Below are 13,175 nucleotides of genomic sequence, written 5' to 3'. Positions count from 1 at the left end.
TAGGATTGAAAGCCAGGTGATTTTGAAAATGAGCACTACAAGTAAACGAAAAGTACTAAATGGTTCTAAATTTGGCATTGGGTGAACGGCAAGTACATTAGTTTGAAGGGCCGACATTTGGAGGTGGGTTTGGAAATAATTTTAAAATTGGCAATTGAAATATGGAGCAAGGCCGGGCCAAGCTTTTAATACCCTCCGCTACTTACAAATTTTGAGAGCTACTTACAAATTTTTTCTTTCAAATTTTGTATGTGAAGATTGGAATCGTAACTACAGCCTATGACAAAAAATTACTTATGCAGCACCATGTCTTCGCATGGCCCCCAATTAAAAGTTTTTCATTTGAGCGGTATTTTCTGAAATTTTTCAAGTTCCTTCCAAATGCTGGAGGGCATAAAAATAGTTCGGCCTTAGCTGATTTTTTACGTGTTATGATAAAAGTATTCAAATGCGCAGAGTTTGAAAGGAATCGGATGCCTCTATCGATGCGTGTTATGAACTTCATGGTATTTTAAAAATTTAGTTTATTTAAAATTTTAACCCTTTGTGGGGGTGGTACTCTTTTGTACACCTAACCAAGAATTAATACGAATATTAGAATTATCCAAATTTGAACAAAATCGAATTAACTTTTTCTTAATCTATGATTTAAATTGTTATCTTTAACAATTTTGACCCTTTTGCGGTGGGAAGTAGTGTCCCATCTTCGGTGTAAATATACAGGGTGAGATGAAAAAACCGCAACCAACTTCAAACTGCTGTCATTTCCAAGCCACTCGTCCGACAGCTGTTAAAATTATTCCAGTGACAGCTCATTATATTGTTTACAAGCGTACAAAAGCATTTTGGTGAGAATTTTCCAGAAAAAAAAATTATTCGTGATGGAATTCAAGCGTGATGGAATTCAATTTTTTTATATTTGGCTGTAAAACCACAAGTGGCTATCGTTAGAGCACCACTCCAGCATTTGAATGTGAATAAATCTTTTGTGTCTCGTATCATCGCTCGTTACCGTGATACTGGTATCGTAGCCCGACGTCAAGGAAGTGAACGGAAGAAAACAGCAACATCAGCAGAAATGGTTCGAAAAGTAAAGAAGCGACTTGATCAAACCCGCGTCGCAGTGGCCGAAAAATGGCTCGTGAGCTGAACATGTCGCAATATTCCAGTCGGCAAATATTGAAAAATGAGCTCTTGGTAAAGTCATTGAAATTCCAAAAAGTGCAAGAACTTACACCGCAATAGAAAATAAGTAAAAAAAAAAAAATAATAAATAAATAAATAAATAAAAGGATTTTAAAATTCTGTTAAAATCGTGTAGCCGTATATTAGAGTCTATATGGCGACATGGACCTGCATAGGCAACTTTTGTCACAAGGCAACTTATATCACAATATTCAAATGCGAAACTTGAAAAAAATCTGTTTATAATGTAGCTAAAATCGTCGATATAGGGAGGTACCATGGTGGTTATAAAACGTGGATCTGCACACAAAATTTTTTGTCATAGGCTGTTATATCGAACTTCACGAACTTCAAATGCGAAATTTGAAACAATTCCGATAAATAATGTCGCTAAAATCATCAAAATACCGAATATCGGGGTGTACCGTTATATGGGGGCTATACGAAGACGTGGACCTGCACAGACAATTTTCTGTCATAGGCTGTAGTATTCATTACGAACTTCAAATGCGAAATTTGAAACAATTCCGGTAAATAGGTTCGCTAAAATCATGAAAATACCGAAGATCGGTGGTACCGTTATATGGGGGCTATACGAAGGCGTAGTCCTGCACAGACAATTTTCTGTGATAGGCTGTAGCATCCATTACGAACTTCAAATACTAAATTTGAAATAGTTCCGGTAAATAATGTGGCTAAAATGATCAAAATACCGAATATCGGGGGGTACTGTTACATGGGGGCTATACGAAGACGTGGACCTACATTGCCCATTTTCTGTTTTATGCTGTAGTATCTATTAAAAATTTTAAATACCAAATTTGAAACAATTCCGGTAAATAATGTAGCTAAAATCATCAAAATACCGAATATCGGGAGGTACAGTTATATGGGAGCTATCCGAAGACGTGGACCTATATGCCCCATTTTCAATACCAAAAGTCCTGCAGACATAGTACACATTTGAGTAAAATTTTATCAACCTACTTCATTTCGTTCGGAAGCTAGAGTGATTTCCACAGACGGACAGACGGATAGACGGACAGACGGACGGACATTGATAAATCGACATAGAATTTTATGCTGATCAAGAATATATATACTTTGTGGGGTCTAAAATGTATATTTCGAGGTGTTACAAACGGAATGACAAACTTAATATACCCTCCATACTATGGTGGAGGGTATAAAAAATAGACTCAAAAGAGCTGAAGAATTACTTCGTTGCCTGGCCGAAAGTGATGAACTGCCGAATTTGGTTTTCTCCGATGAGAAAACATTGTCCAGCAGTTTGTAAACGAACAAAATGATCGTGTTTACTTGCCAAAGAGGTCAGCTGAAAATGTGCACCAAAACTCAAGCGCCGGCCATTGTGATGGTGTGATCCGTCATAACAGCCGATGGTCGCTCTCCGCTCGTATTAATCGACCGTGACAGAGAATAAATGCCGAATATTATCGCGAAAATATTCTGGAGTGTGTATTAAAGCCTTGGGCACGCAAACATTTTGGCCGTAGACCTTGGACATCCAACAGGACTTAGCAGCATCGCACTTAGCACGCGCCACCCATGAATGGTTACAAAATGAGGTTCCTTGCTTCATTTCCAGCACACAATGACGACCAAAATCTCCGGATACCAATCAGTTGGACTATTTCGTCTGCAGTATTTTAGAAAGCAAGGTTGGCACTTAAAAATTCCAAAGTGTCGGTAACCTCAAGCAAGCTCTTCGCCAGGAATGGGCCCAAATACGGCAAAGCAACATTCGAGCAGCGTGTGACGATTTCATTGGCCATTTGTTTGAAGGCCATAATTCGTGCCAAAGGTCATAAATTCGAACAAATCTAAACTTATTCTAAAATTTGATGCTATTTCCGATATTTTAAGCTATTATTCAATAAAAATTAAAAAAATGTAAAAATTATAGCGTTTGACTTTGTTGCAGTTTTTTTTTATCTCGCCCTATATGTTTTGATAATAATATTCGAATATACCATGTCTGGACGAAATCGAATATACCCTTCGAAAGCTATCGTGTGCACCAGTCAGACAGCCAATTGGACGGACGGACACTGGCAGATCGAATATATATATTCTGAAATTGGGGCCGTCCAATGAAACATAGGGTCTGAAATCTTTATTTCTTTGAATCAAGTTTTGGCCCTATCAAATTATGTAGCCATATGGCTGAGGGTATTGCAATTTTATAAGATTTAACATCTGGCATAAAATTGGCGTATTTTGGGTTCATTTCCCCTTCAATAACTAAAAGAACTCATATTCCTAGTCCGGCCAAGCAAAATCCAAATCCTTTGCTGAGGGTAAAAATCTTTTGGCAAATCAATTTCCTGAAGAAAAAAAAAAAACCCAGGTGCGAAGATATTAGGAATTTTATCTTAATTTAACAGTTTCGATTATAAGTTACTGAACCAAATCAAGGGGGAAATGGGGGAACACACACATGCTAAGCATAGGAACAAGGTTTTAATTACTGTCTATTATCTTTCTTTCTTTCTTCCGCTCACCCAAATGCCTTGTGCTAATCTTTGTGAGGGTCTGATTAGAAATTACATAGGAATACCAAGAAAAAATTAGAAAAAAATTAAACACACACAAACTATTGATACAAGAAATCAGTGACATTAACGTCTGATGATTATGGGTGTTTTTGTTTTTGTTTTTGTTTTTTTTTGGGGGGCTTTTGGCTTTTGATTGACACTTCTCAATGGGAATTCTAGACCGAATGTGTTTCATATAAAAACCTCAAGTGGTTGATGAGTTAATCAGTGTGTTCCAGCGTCGTCTTCGGTGAACTACAATATTGGAAAAGCATTTCGTTCGAGTCGAGAATAAAAACGGAAATTAATATTCATTCCAAAATGAAAGCTGGTGAGATTTTCTGAAAATCATTTTCATCGCCAATGGTTTAGTGATTTATTTTGAATTCTATTTCGTTTTTAGTGTTTGTGCTATTTGGTGTCTTGGCCCTGAGTCTCGGTGTACATTCGGCCACATACGAATGTCCCGATGTACCAGACTACACCACCACCTTAAAGTTGGCTTGTGAAGGCTATGAATTGCAGTATTTGTGGCCCAACTATGCCAATGTACAGCAATACTATCGCTGCCAAGGTGAAGGAAATCCCATTTTGGTTAATTGCCCTGCAAATACCTATTTCAGTTTTGTTCTGCAAAGCTGTCTCAGCTGTCAAGAATATATACCATCCCAAATTTGCCAGACATTGAAAGTTGAGCAGGGTTCCGTTTGTGTACCTATTGCTAACACCACAACTCCAGCTCCTACTTCAGCTCCTACTCCAGCTCCTACTCCAGCTCCTACCCCAGCTCCTACTCCAGCTCCTACTCCAGCTCCTACTCCAGCTCCTACTCCAGCTCCTACCCCAGCTCCTACCCCAGCTCCTACTCCAGCTCCTACTCCAGCTCCTACTCCAGCACCCACCCCAGCTCCCACTCCAGCCCCCACTCCAGCCGGTTCTTCCATTCCCCCACCACCAGTACCATCCACCTCCGCACCTGGTGTTCCCACGCCTCCAGTTGCTGGCCCCACACCACCAACAATTGAAAATACCCCTCCACTAGAGGCAAATCCCAGCTCTTAAGTTCAATAAACCCAACTTAAAGCTTTTGATTTGAATAAAATGAATATTTTGCAATTTAGTTGAAAAAATTGAAAAAAAAGACTTTTCTTTTTAACAAATTTAAATATTGACAATTTCAATGGAGATTTTGCATATTTGAGTGTAAAAAAATAAATTTTTCACTTTTCTTCATTTTCGAAACGGTGTTAAAAAATTAACTATAATTTTTAACTGGATTAATTCTTATAACAAGTAAAAAAACATTAAGTTCGGCCGGGCCAAACTTTTAATACCCTCCACTTTAGGGTAAAGGAAACATTAGAATAAATGTGGCGAAAACCATCAAAATACAGGTCAAATCATGGACCTATAATTACAATGACCCGCCACACGAACTGGGACCCATTATGATCTACAACTACCAATTTTCAGAGTAATTCTTGATAAAATGTGTCAAAAATCATCAAAATACCGAATATTGGGAGGTACCGTTATATGGGGACTATATCAAAACGTGTACCTAGACATACAATGTTCCTCCACACGAACTAGAAACCATTATGACCCACAAATACCAATTTTTAGACAAAACAGTAAAAAAAAAATGTGGCAAAAAAATTAAAATACCGAATATCGGGAGGTACCTTTATATGGAGACTATACCAAAACGTGGACCCATACATGCAATGTTTTGCCACACGCACAGGGACCCATTATGACCTACAAGTACCAATTTTCAGACAAATCAAATCAAAACATTTTCAATACCAACCATTCTAGATACAATACAAATAGCTCTGCTAAATTTTGGCGCTCTACGTCAAATAATGTGGACTGTATCGTGATTTCAACAGACAGACAGACGGACAGACAGACAGACGGACATCGTTAAATCGACTTAGAATTTTATGCTGATTATGAATATATATACTTTATGGGGTCTACGACGAATATTTAAGGATGTTACAAACGGAATGACAAAGTTAATATACCCTCCTTTCCAATGGGGAGGGTATAAAAACACTGTGCCACACCAGAAATAATAACAGGGAAAATCTTGCAGCTTTCATAATCTGCTGAAACTGGAAAACACGTGTATTGGCGTTTTGACAGTTTACATCGTATCCTAAATATGAAGGGGCAAGTTCCGCCACTCTTTCATTTTTATACCCTACACCACATAGTGGAAAAGGAAGCGAGATAGACCCATAGTTACTTTTGAGGATCTTCATAGAATCACTTCTTGAGTCGTTTTGTGTATGTCAGTCCGTCTGTCCATGTATTCTTGTGAGCAAAATGCAGATAGCATTTATTATCCGATTGAGATGAAATTTTGCAAACAATATTTTTTTTTTGGCCCAAGGACGAACCCTATTGAAATTGGTGATAATCGGAACAGTGATAGATATAGCTCCCATGTATATCTTCAACCGATTTCGGCATAATTGTGCACCAAATGGTCAATATAAGACCAAATGACCTGTATTTCGGTTCATCCCACCGAATTCAGTCCAGCAGCAAGTGAATCAAATTTGAAGAAAATCGGTTCAGATATAGCTCCCATATATATTTTTCATCCGATTTGGGGTTTTAAATCCCTCACATGCGAAACATGGACTCCAGAAGAACGATATTTGATATCGGACATCAGATACTGCTCGAAAATACCTCTGTCAAATTTAATCGAAATCGGTTCAGATTAGGACATAGCTCCCACATATATCTTTATCCGAGATCAGGTTTATTGTGTTCCAAATGTACCGAATTTTGGAATTTACGCCTGAATTCATAATATAAACCAGTGCTTCAAATTTGGTGTAAATCCTTGCAGATATAGCTATAGCTCCCCTACATATGTTTTATCCGATTTGGGGTTTGAAGTCCCTCACAAGCGTAATATGCATTGCACAAAAATAATCTTTTGGTCTGCGGCCAAAATGTTGACGTGAACAAGGCTTTAATACACCCTCCAGAAAATGTTCGCGATAATATTCAAAATTTATTCTGATGCCACCACGTCGATTAATACGAGCGCTGAGCGACAATCGGCTGTTATGGCGGGCCACACCATAACCATGGCCGGCGCTTGAGTTCTCGTAGCCAACCGAAGGTCCACATTTTTAGCTGACCTCTCTGGCAAGTAAACACGATAATTTTTTTTTGTTTCCGAACTGCTGGACAACGAATGTTTTCTCATCGGAGAAAACCAAATTCGGCAGATCACCATTTTCGGCCAAGCGAAGCAACTCTTTAGCTCTTTTGAGTCCATTGTCTTTCTGTTGCGGTGTAAGTTATTCCACTTTTTGGAATTTCAATGGCTTTACCCCGAGCTCATTTTTCAACATTTGCCGAGTGGAATATTGCGATATGTGCAGCTCATGAGCCATTTTTCGGCCACTGCGTCGCGGTTTTCGATCAAGTCGCTTCTTTACTTTTCGAACCATTTCTGCTGAGGTTGCAGTTTTCTTCCGTCCACTTCCTTGGCGTCGGGCTACGCTACCAGCATCACGGTAACGAGCGATGCTACGAGACACAAACGATTTATTCACATTTAAATGCTGGAGTGATCTAACGATAATCACTTCTGGTTTCCCAGCCAAATATAAAGACATCACACTAACACGCTTGAATTCCATCACGCATAACTTTTTTTCTGGATAATTCTCACCAAAGTGCTTTTGTACGCTTGTAAACAATATAATGAGCTGTCACTAGAGTAATTTTAACATCTGTCGGACGAGTGGCTTAGAAATGACAACAGTCTGAAGGTGGGTGCAGTTTTTTCCATCTCACCCTGTATAAAATCAGCGGTATCCAAGAAAACTTAATCCGAACATTTCAAAAAATTTGGAAGGGGAGGGAGTTATCCCCCTCCTTTGTGGTTATTTTGCCATGTAAATTTTCAAAACACCGATACAACTGCCGTCTATGTTAAGCTCTACTTTCAAAACCTTCAAAGCAATGCTAATCTTATTTCATATCTCCGGATTCAAACTCTATTGGTTCTTTAAAAATTAAAATTGTACCAAATTTAGTAGCGTTTAGTGGACATAAGTAAGAATTTCCAAAATGACCTACCATTACTCAGTACTTGAAAAAAATTGCAATTTTATTTCTAAATTTCAAAATTCCAACTCTATCAGTTCACCCAAAACGAAATTGTACCAATTTTTTTGCCATTTAGTACTTTTTGTGCACTTAAGTACAAATTTCGAAAATTACCTCCATATCCAAATACTACACTCCGCCAGATTTCCGGATTCCTGTCCCATCCGTTCGTCGAAATTCAAATTGTACTAAATTAAGTACCGTTTAGTACTTTTCATGGACATGAGTACACACTTCCAAAACTACCTCTGTACATCGACTCTACTCCTCAACCTTGATGCCCATGAATTTTAATTTTAGTACTTTTCGTACATTTATGGTGCGAATTTCCAAAATCGCTTTGATACATCTATGATACACTCCATGTCTGACCCTCATTCCACATTTAAGGGTACTAACTCTACTGCTTCCTCGAATAGAAAGAGTACCAGATTTCATACCTGTTAATACTTTTCGCACCTTTTTAGTACGAATTTCCCAACCTTATCTTTTTCGTAACCCTATCTTACGCCTACGCACTAAAATTTGCTTTCCGACTTACCCAATTATCCTCAGCCTCCCGCTTGTCCAATAAATATTGGTGCAATTTTGGTCCCAGACCATTTGGCGCAGTAAATTGTTTAACGATCGCCTTCGTACGTTCTAGCTGGGCAGGTGTAGTTATGGGTTCCAATGCCCTTATATATTCGGTCATTGTTTGTTCCAACGGTGGTACAGGTACTTTGGGGAGTGTCTGTAAAAAAGAAAATTTATTTATTGAATTTTTGTTAAAAAAAAAAAAAAACACGAACAATGCCTTAAATTTTGGAAATTTTTATTCCGCTCAGCATGAAACACTATAAAATTGGTTTTAAGATTTGGAAGATAAACTTAAAATTAATTGTCAAAATTCCATTTAAAAATCTAAACAAATCAGAGGCTAGGGGTCGGCTAAAACAAAATTAAAGGGTACGAAAATTTCAAAAAGGCAAAAAAAAAAATTCAACTATGGAGTGATTTTTTTTATGGATTTTTAAAATTGCATGAGGGTCACCCTTGGCTTAGAGGGTTAAGGCATGGCGAAATTTTTGGAAATTTGTTCGACAAAGGCACAAAAATTATTAAAACGTACGACATTGTTATTGAACCAATCCCTGGAATCTTGAATAAGGAGCAGTCTCGGTGGGGTGTGATGAAATGTTACGAAAAGTACGAAAAGATACACTATTTTGACTGAGCTGTTCAAATTTTTTATTGGGGCCTTGGAGGACCTTCTTGGCTTAGAGGGTTAAGATAATACGAGTTCGTCAATAATCGATGGGGAACAGGAAAAAATTGGCATTTTTTTATTCAACGCTTGATATAAGCTAACGACTTGGGATTAGGGTTAATATTGGCGGGCGACATGAAATAAGCAAATCACAAAAATTGTCCTGAAATGATACTCAGCTATGATCTTCACCTTGTCATGCCATAAAACCAAGAGGTCTCAACATGGTAATGTGCATGGAGATTTTTGGATAATGACAAAAAAAAAGGGAATATTTTTAATACGTTGGTAACACCTCGAAATATCGATTTTGGACCACACAAAGAATGTAGATATTCTGGATCTGCTTAAAGTTCTTTGTCGATTTAGCCAACTCCATCCGCCTGTCAGTCCATCTATGAAAATTACTCTAGGTTGCGAATGACAAAAAGTAGGTTGATATGATTTAACTCAAATAAATTTTAGGTCCGTAAAAATTGTGGTATTGAAAATGGAAATGACAGGCTATACGAAAATGTGGACCTGTATAGGTAATTTTCGGTCGTAGAAGAGAGAACCAATTACGAACTCCAAATATCAATTTTGAAACCCTTCCGGTGAATTCATAAAAATATCGAATATAAGAATATTTTAATTTTCACTTTTCGTATGTTTATAGGACGCATTTCCAAAAATTTCTCAACCACAGACCCCAACAGAGACCTCAATATCAAATTTCAGGACTTCAGCTCTATTCATTTACCCAATACTACATTTAGTGCTATTTAGTACTTTTCGTTCAATTATAGTACAGGGTTGCCCATATTCGACGGACCCATCTGGCAACGCCATAACTTTTGACAGAGATGTCACATCGCTTAATGACATACCGCGTTTGAAGTGTCAGTCCAAGCAGATTTTTACCATGAACAAATACACGCCACGTGAGCGCTCTGAAATAGTTGAAATTTACATTCAACAGAAGAAGTCAATTGTGAAAACTCAACGTGCTTTTAAAACATTAAAAAATGTGAGAAGTGCGCCTTCTAAGAACACCATCAAGCCTTTATACGAAAAATTTTCGACTGGTAAGGCTCTTTCTAATCCGAAGAGGCCATATAAAAGTCGACCAAGGCGATCGGCCGAGAATATCGCTGCCGTACGAGTCAGGGTTGAGAGGTCCCCAAGAACATCCCAAAAACGCCTTTCCCAGCAGTTGGGCATGGCTCGGTCCACTTTACAACGGATTATTCGCATTGATTGCATTTGTTCCCGTACAAAATTCAATTGACGCAAAGAATGTTGCCTGCGGACAAGCCTCGTCGATTGGAATGGGCCCAAAAAAAACATGGGTCCGTCGAATATGGACAACCCTGTACAAATATCCAAAACCAACTCCATATCTCAATTTCAGAAACAAACAAGGATCTTAATATCATCAACAAAGATCCCAATATCAAATTTCAGGATTCCAGCCCTATCCCTTCACTCAATACCAAAATTTGTGACATTTAATACTTTTCGAATAATTGTGGTATGCATTTCAAAAATCATCTCCATATCTTAACCAAAGACACCAAAAGTGACATCCATATCAAATTTCAGCTCTTTTCCTTTACCCAATACTAAATTTCGTACCAATTAGTACTTTTCGAACAATTATAGTACACATTTCCAAAACCACCTCCATCAAAATTGGAGATTCAAACGTTTACACTTCACCCAATACTTAATTTTGTAGCAGTCAGTACTTTTCGAATAATTATGGTACACATTTCCAAAACCACTAGCATATCTCAAGTCCAGGTACGAACAACGATCTCATTATCAAATTTCCGAATTTCTGCTCAATCCATTCACTCAATACTAAATTTCCAAAATCACATCCACATCTTAACCACAGACACCAACATTGACATCTATATCAAAATTGAGGATTCCAGCTCTATCCCTTCACCCAATACAATTTAGTACCAATTAGTACTTTTCGAACAATTATGGTACACATGTCCAAAACCAGTTCCTTCTCTCAATTACCAAATACCAACAAAGATTTCAATATCAAATTTGAGGAATCCAGCCCTATCCCTTTACTCAGTGCCAAACTTTGTACCAATTTGTAATTTTCGAATAATTATGGTGCATATTTTCAACACCACCTCCATATCTCAATTCCAGATACCAACAATATCAACATTGAGGATTTCACCTTCACTCAATACCAAATTTGGTACCATTCAGTACTTTCCTTAAAAATATATGAGGCATTTCCAAACCACACCCAAATCTCAAACACACATACTATCAGTCATCAAAATATCAAATTTCAGAATTGAACTTATATCCGTTCGCCCCATATTGAATATAGTAGTATTTTCGGTTTTTCGTGCAATTACATTACACATTTCACAAAACACCTATCGCCTTTCCAGGCCACCTATGAACAGCGACTCTTATACCAAATTTAAGATTTCAAGCACTAGCTGTTCACCTAATGCATAATTGTACCAATTGTATAATTGTACCATAATTGTACCAAATATTCCGTACTTTTCGTGCACTTGTAATAAACCTCTCCAAAACCACCTCTTTATCACAAAGCAGCCACCAACTGGGACCCAAATTCAAAATCATCCTAAACCGAAGTGTTCCATTAAATAGTACCATTTAATACAGTTCGCATTTTTCAATTTTGATTCTAATACTAAATTCGTACCCTTTAAGAATTTTTCACAGAACTTGCAATCGTTAGAGCACTCCTGCATTAAAATCTTTTGTGTCTCGAGCCATCGTTCGTTACCGTGATACTGGTAGCGTAGCCCGACGTCAATGAAGTGGACGGAAGAAAACGGCAACATCAGCAGAAATGGTTCGAAACGTAAAGAAGCGACTTGACCGAAACCCGCGTCGCAGTGGCCGAAAAATGGAGCTCGTGAGCTGAACATATCGCAATATTCCATTACGGCAAATATTGAAAAATGAGCTCTGGATAAAGTCATTGAAATTCCAAAAAGTGCAAGAACTTACACCGCAACAGAAAGAAAATAGACTCAAAAGAGCTAAAGGTTTGCTTCGCTTGGTCGAAAGTGGTTGAACGGCCGAATTTGGTGTTCTCCGATGAGAAAACATTCGTAGTCCAGCAGTTTGTAAACAAACAAAATGATCGGGTTTACTTGCCAAAGAGGTCAACTGAAAATGTGCACCATCGATTGGCCACCAGAACTCAAGCGCCGGCCATGGTTATGTTGTGGCCCGCCATAACAACCGATGGTCGCTTAGCGCTACTTATAATCGACCATAGCATCAAAATAAATGCCAAATATTATAGCGAAAATATTCTGGATGGTGTATTAAAGCCTTGGTAACACAAAATATTTGGCCGCAGACTTTCAACATTCCAACAAGACTCAGCACCATCGCACTCAGCACGCGCCACCCTAGAATGGTTACAAAATGAGGTTCCTCGCATCATTTCCAGCGCACAAGGGTCAGCAAATTCTCCGGATACTAATCCGTTTGACTATTGTCTTTTGAGTATTTTGGAAAGCAATGTTGGCACTAAAAAATACCAAAGTGTCGATCACCTCAAGCAAGGTTTTCTCCGGGCGGCAAGCAGAGCAACATTCGGGCGGCGTGATACGGTTTCATTGGCCGTTTGAAGGCCATAATTCGTATATATCTAAATTTATTCTAAAATTTGATGCTATTTCCGACATATTTTGCTTTCATTCAAAAAATTTAAAATTTATGGCGTTTGACTTTGTTGCAGTTTTTTTTTATCTCATCCTGTATGGACGATTCACTTTCTGGGCGTTATGTACTTACAAAGAACTCCTTGTGCAGAATTTCAGACCTGCACACAAAAGACTGATCTTTGCAAAATGTTAGCTTCCTTTCTGAATTCGTTATGACTCTAGTGTGATTACAACAGACGAACGGACGAATGGACCGACAGGATTAAAACGTCTTAGAATTGTATCCTGATAAAGTATATATACACTTTGTAGGGTCTAAAATTATTATTTCGATTAGTTACGAACGGAATAACGAACTTA

General features: G+C 38.0%; 2 protein-coding genes across 3 annotated transcripts in view; one reads left to right on the top strand and one right to left on the bottom strand.

Moving 5' to 3' along the window:
- The window catches only part of LOC101889931 (choline O-acetyltransferase), a 180,568-nt gene that overhangs the window by 51,296 nt on the left and 116,097 nt on the right, over positions 1-13,175 (bottom strand). For both annotated transcript variants that reach the window (XM_020037437.2, XM_059121020.1), the window contains exon 3: positions 8,434-8,625. In XM_020037437.2, the coding sequence (XP_019892996.2) occupies positions 8,434-8,586 (153 nt within the window). In that variant the 5' untranslated portion in view covers positions 8,587-8,625. The remainder of the gene's footprint in view (positions 1-8,433; positions 8,626-13,175) is intronic.
- On the top strand, positions 3,922-4,863 carry LOC101889759 (peritrophin-55). Its single transcript, XM_059121030.1, has 2 exons — positions 3,922-4,074; positions 4,147-4,863. Exons 1-2 carry the CDS (start codon positions 4,065-4,067, stop codon positions 4,803-4,805), a joined length of 669 nt encoding a protein of 222 aa, XP_058977013.1. The 5' UTR covers positions 3,922-4,064; the 3' UTR covers positions 4,806-4,863.

This window comes from Musca domestica, unplaced genomic scaffold (assembly GCF_030504385.1).
Source record: "Musca domestica strain aabys unplaced genomic scaffold, Musca_domestica.polishedcontigs.V.1.1 1, whole genome shotgun sequence".
In the NCBI taxonomy this organism is placed as follows: Eukaryota; Metazoa; Arthropoda; class Insecta; order Diptera; family Muscidae; genus Musca; species Musca domestica.
The sequence above is the reverse complement of the archived record's forward strand: the minus strand, read 5'-3'. Positions and strand labels throughout refer to the sequence as shown.